The following is a 6,000-nucleotide window of genomic DNA, read 5'->3' as shown; positions in this document are numbered from 1 at the left end:
AGGGGCCTGGGATTGAGCCCCACATCGGGCTCTCTGCTCAGCGGGGAGCCTGCTTCCCTTCCTCTCTCTCTGCCTGCCTCTCTGCCTACTTGTGATCTCTCTCTGTCAAATAAATAAATAAAAATCTTTAAAAAAAAAAAAAAGATATGTGAAGAAAACAGTGACCACTGAAAATCATCGTCATCTCCCACCGCCTCCTATGTGTTCAGTTCACCCATGCAGGCATGCTGAGGTGATGAAGAAAATCACTGAAACTATTGCAGAAGGAGGAGGAGAACTTGGTGTTCACACATATCTCCTAATTTTCTTCAAGTTTGTAAAGCTGTCATTCCAACAATAGAGTATTACTACACAAGATACTTCACAATGTAACAAAGAGAGCATAGAATCTATCAAATTATTGTTTCTATTTAAACAATTAACCCAGGGACGCCTGGGTGGCTCAGTTGGTTGAGCCGCTGCCTTCAGCTCGGGTCATGATCCCCACATCCTGGGATTGAGTCCAACATTGGGCTCCTTGCTTGGCGGGAGCCTGCTTCTCTGTCTGCCTCTGCCTGCCACTCTGTCTGCCTGCGCTCACTCTGACAAATAAATAAATAAATAAGTCTTTTGAAATAAATAAATAAATAAAATAAACAATTAGCCCATAGATGTCACCACTGACCACATTCACCAATATGTATAATTTTTCTAATAAAGGGACTTATATATGTTTATGCATTAAATACAAAAGTTCCACTACCAGACTATTTGTTTAATAAAAATGAGTGTAAAGAAAAAAAATTTTCTTTAAAAAAAAAAAGGAAAAAAACAAAAGAAAATACAAAACGTTGCTACCACTTTTGAAACATTTTGGCAGTTTCTCAAAGGTTAAACATGGAATTACCGTATGTTCCAGCAATGCCACTTGTTAAGTATAAATCCAAGACAAATGAAAACTTATGTCCACACAAAAACTTACACATGAATGTTCTTAGCAGCATTCCTTACAATAGCCAACAAACAGAAAACCACCTAAACGCCCTGAATGGATAAACAAAATGTAGTATGATGGAATATTTGGTAAGCAAAAGAAATATCTGATACATGCTACAACACAAATGAGCCTTGAAAACATGCTAAGTAAAAGAAACCAGACACAAAAGACCACACATTATATGATTCCTTCAATATGAAACATCCAAAACAGGAAAAGCTACAGAGACAAAGTAGATTAGTGGTTGCCTAGGGCTGGGAAGGGTTGAAGGATATAAGAAGTGGCTATTAATGAACAAGATTACACAACTTGGGCAATATACTAAATGCCACTGCAGTAAACATTTCATATGGTTTAACTGTATGATATAGAATTATCTCAGTGAAACTGTTATTTTCAAAAGTACTGAACAGGGGCACCTGGGTGGCTCAGTCCTTAAGCGTCTGCCTTCAGCTCAGGTCATGATCCCAGGGTCATGCAGGAAGCTTGCTTCTCCCTCTCCCACTCCCCCTGCTTGTGTTCCCTCTCTCGCTGTGTGTGTGTGTGTCTCTCTCTCTCTGTGTCAAATAAATTTTAAAAATCTTAAAAAAAAAAAAGTACTGAACAAAGGGCATCCGCATAATGCAGTGGGTTAAGCATCCAACTCTTGGTTTCAGCTCAGGTCATGATCTCAGGGTCAAGGAATTGATCCCTGAGTAGAGCTCCAGGCTCAGCCAGGGTCTGCTTGGGACTCCCCATTCCCCTCCCTCTGCCTCTCCACCAGGTACTCTCTCTCAAATAAATAATCTTAAAAAATAAGTAAATAAATAAATGTGCTAAACAGTATATACAATATAGTATTCTCATAATTTTGTTCTTTCTGAAAGGAATGACATATATTTAAATATGTTATATTTAATATATTAGATATTAAATAATATGTGTGCTATTATTTAAATATATTGATAAATATATTAATATTTATATATTAATATTTAAATACATGTGTTTATGTATATACTGATGTATCTATCTATGTACCCACACAGTCCCACATTTAGATGCTTATGTCTATAAAATAATGGAAGTCCATGAAAAAAACTTAATGGCAATTTACCACTAGAGATGAGATTGGGGACTGGGAACCAAAGAAGTTTATTAAATTTTATAACTTGGGGACAATGTCTTACTTTTTGCCACATGCATGTATAGCTTTCTAAAAACTGTTTGCTTGAATATTCACGTATACACACACACACACACACACATACACACACACAAAATATGACAAAAACGTTAAGTAAATATAGTTAACTCTTATACAACATGGGGGTTAAGGGCACAAAGCTCCCATGCGGTAGAAATTCTGCATATCTGAATCTCAAAAAACCTGACAACTAATAGTCTGCTGTTGACCAGATGCCTTAACTGATGATTTAAGTCGATTAACATATATTTTCTAAGTTTTATGTATTAGATATTATATTCTTACAATAAAGTAAGCTCAAACAAATAAAATGTTATTAAGAAAATCCTAAGGAAGAGATGCCTGGGTGGCTCAGTTGGTTAAGCATCTGCCTTTGGCTCAGGTGATGATCTCAGGGTCCTGGGATCAAGCCCCACACAGGGCTACCTGCTCGGCAGGGAGTCTGCTTCTCCCTCTCACTCTCCCTCTGTGCTCTCCTCTCTCTCAAATAAATAAATAAAATTTAATTTAAAAAAAGAAAATCATAAGAAAAAGAAAATACACTGATAGTACTGTACTGTCAAAAAAACTCCATGTATAATTAAGTGTAAGCTTACATACAAGAGGTATCTGGATGTTCTTTGTTCCTTTTTTTTTTTTAAGATTTTTATTTATTTATTTGACAGACAGAGATCACAAGTAGGCAGAGAGGCAGGCAGAGAGAGAGGAGGAAGCAGGCTCCCCACTGAGCAGAGAGCCCGATGCGGGCCTCAATCCCAGGACCCTGGGATCATGACCTGAGCTGAAGGCAGAGGCTTCAACCCACTGAGCGACCCAAGCGCCCTCTTTGTACTATTCCTTATTCTTGTAAGTTTTCTCTAAGTTTGAAATTATTTCCAAATAAAACATATTTTAAAGATTTTTATTTATTTATTTGACAGAAATCACAAGCAGGCAGAAAGGCAGGCAGAGAGAGAGGAGGAAGCAGGCTCCCTGCTGAGCAGAGAGCCTGATGTGGGGCTCGATCCCAGGACCCTGAGATCATGACCTGAGCTGAAGGCAGAGATTTTAACCCGCTGAGCCACCCAGGTGCCCCAATAAAACTTTTAAAATAAAAGTTAAAAAAAAAAAATCCATGTATAGGGGCACCTGGGTGGCTCAAGCAGCTAAGCATCTAACTCTTGATTTCAGCTCAGGTCATGCTCTCGGGGTCAAGATCAAGCCCCGCATCAGGCTCCATGCTCAGCACGGACTCTGCTTGGGATTCTCTCTCTCCTTCTTCCCTCTCCTCCCTGCTATATATAAATAAATAAAATCTTTTTTTTTAAATCCATGTATTGTGGACCCATAGGGTTCAAACCCATGTTATTTTGGGCTTTGGGTAAACTAAACAGAAAAACTATAATAATGACTGAAGCTAGTTAATGGATTTATTGGGTTTTTTTTTATAGTTCATTCTACTTTTTGAAACTTTTTAATACTAAATTAAAATAATTTTAAATGAATATTCCATTTGAAATACTAATGCAATTTCTCTTGTAAATATAATTTTGTAGCTTTTTAAGGGAAAAAAATTTACCTCTTTGACTTTCTACCACTTCTCCTTTGTTTACAAACAAATTGGGAACTTCCTGATGAACACCAAACCTGCTGGTCCCTGAAGTCTTAAGATTTGGTTTAGGCTTGGGAAATCTACTTCTTATTCTCAAATTACTGGTCACTTCAGAAGTTGTATTCCTAGAAGAAAGATGGGAAGAGAGAAATCCATCAACCATGTAATAACTATCTCTCTCACCTTCATACATTCTGATAGTTATGTGCTACCTTCTCAGGTGCCACAATATCTGTAAGTGTTCATTTTTTAATACAGAAAATATACAGTGGCAATTTTACTGCAAGTCTGGAGAAGGGAAGAGAATCTGGACCATGTTTAAAAAACAGAGACCATATTTACAGAAAACTATTTCATTAAAGCTTCAAAGATGTACATATTACATTTACTTTAATATGCACACCATTAAGGGAGCCCAGCTGGCTCAGTGAGTAGAGCATGTGGCTCTTGATCTCCTGAGTTCAAGCCCCATGTTGGGTGTGGGGTCTACTTAAAAAAATTTATTAGGGAAAAAAAAAAAAAATGCAAGCCAGAGGTGCCTGGGTGGTTCATCCAGTTAAGTATCTGCCTTTGGCCCAGGTCATAATCCCAGGGTCCTAGGATGGAGCCCCGTGTCAGGCTCCCTGTTCAGGAAGGAGTCTGCTTATAACTCTTCCTCTGCCTCTTTCCCCTGCTCATGCTCTCTCTCTCTCTCTTTCTCTCTCACAAATAAAATCTTAAGGGAAAAAAAAGCAAACCATGAAACTAAAACCAAACCAACCTATCCTCTCACTTTAAAGGCTAAGAAACTGGGGCACCTGGGTGGCTTAGTTGGTTAAGTGTCTGCCCTATGCTGAGGTCATAATCCCGGAGTCCCAGGCTCGATCCCCAAATCAGGCTCCCTGCCCAGTGAGGAGTCTGTTTCTCCCTCTCTCCTGCCTCTCCCCTTGCTCCTTCTGTCTCTCTTGTTCACACTCCCTCTCTCTCAAATAAATAAATAAAATACTTAAAAGAATAAAGGCTGAGAAATCAGCAATGCCTACTTTACACTTACACAAGTATTACTCAAAAGCTATTAACTAAAATGATAGTTTAAATATATTTATTAATTGAATACTGTAAAACTCAAGAGTTTAATAAAGCAAAATAAACCTGGTTGATACAGCGTTTTCCTTTACTTTCTCCACTAAACCAATTTCTTCTTTAGTACTTTGCTCTTCCAATACAATCTTGTTTTCTTCTAATGAAGAAGGAGATGTACTATTGACAGGTGAAGAAAGCTCCTGACATTCACGAACAATTTTGTGATTTACATTATCTGGGCTAAAAGGAACACAGCTTTTATCCTTTGAATGAACATCAAGAAGTACACATACTCCTATTACAGAAAAGAACAGAAAATTAAAATTGACCCAATACAAGTAGACATCCAAAGAAAATAAATCCCTCAACATTAAGCAACTGTAAAATTCTGTATTACTTTTAAAGTTTATTCTTTTTCGTTCTGAATTTAAATACGTGATCAGGGCGCTTGGGTAGCTTAGTCAGTTAAAAGTCTGCCTCTGGCTCAGGTCATGATCTCAGGGTCCTGGGATCTTCTCCCTCTTCCCTTCTCCCTTGCTTCTCCCTCTGCCTTTCCCCCCTATACATATGCTCTCTCTCTCTCTCTCAAAAATAAATACAATCTTAAAAAAATAATAAAAGTGATTACATATTTTATGCCAGAGATTTGACTTGTTCTAGGCCAAATCATTCTTACAGACTAGAATTCTTGTGCTATTAGAAGTAAAAATGAGGGAGGCCTGGGTGGCTCAGTTGGAGGTCTGCCTTCAGCTCAAGTCATGATCCCAGAGTCCCAGGATCATGTCTCACTTCAGGCTCCTTGCTCAGCAGGGAGCCTGCTTCTCCCTTTATCTGTGCTCCCCGTGCTGTGCTCTCTCTCTCTCTGACAAATAAATAATAAAATCTTAAGGGGAAAAAAAGGAAGTAAAAATGAATCTGTTATCTTGACTAACTACACAGCCTCAAATGAGTTTCAAGATAGGATCACCTTCATTCACAAATTTTTAAAACCTGTTTTTATGTTCTAGAGATTTGTGACAGGTCCTGTCACAAAAGCAATACTCTGCCGTTGAGAAAGGAGCTGACCTGCCTGGCTAAGTCAGTAGAATATGTGACTCTTGATCCTGGGGTCATGAGTTCAAGCCCCAACTGGGTATACAGTTTACTCAAAAAAAAAAAAAGAGAGAGAGAGAGAGAGAGAAATGA

The 6,000-nt window shown here is 38.2% G+C and overlaps 2 protein-coding genes across 2 annotated transcripts in view; one reads left to right on the top strand and one right to left on the bottom strand.

The window, feature by feature from the left end:
- Positions 1-372, top strand: part of LOC132028128 (ubiquitin-like-conjugating enzyme ATG3) — a 1,365-nt gene extending 993 nt beyond the window's left edge. Inside the window, 2 exon segments of the mRNA XM_059416756.1 lie at positions 145-317; positions 320-372. Coding sequence (XP_059272739.1) covers positions 145-317; positions 320-372 — 226 coding nt within the window.
- Positions 1-6,000, bottom strand: part of BDP1 (B double prime 1, subunit of RNA polymerase III transcription initiation factor IIIB) — a 95,674-nt gene that overhangs the window by 20,612 nt on the left and 69,062 nt on the right. Inside the window, 2 exon segments of the mRNA XM_059418029.1 lie at positions 3,721-3,878; positions 4,885-5,110. Coding sequence (XP_059274012.1) covers positions 3,721-3,878; positions 4,885-5,110 — 384 coding nt within the window.

Source organism: Mustela nigripes, chromosome 12 (genome assembly GCF_022355385.1).
Source record: "Mustela nigripes isolate SB6536 chromosome 12, MUSNIG.SB6536, whole genome shotgun sequence".
NCBI classification, from domain to species: domain Eukaryota; kingdom Metazoa; phylum Chordata; class Mammalia; order Carnivora; family Mustelidae; genus Mustela; species Mustela nigripes.
Note: the sequence above shows the minus strand (reverse complement) of the source record. Positions and strands in the feature narration are given on the sequence as shown.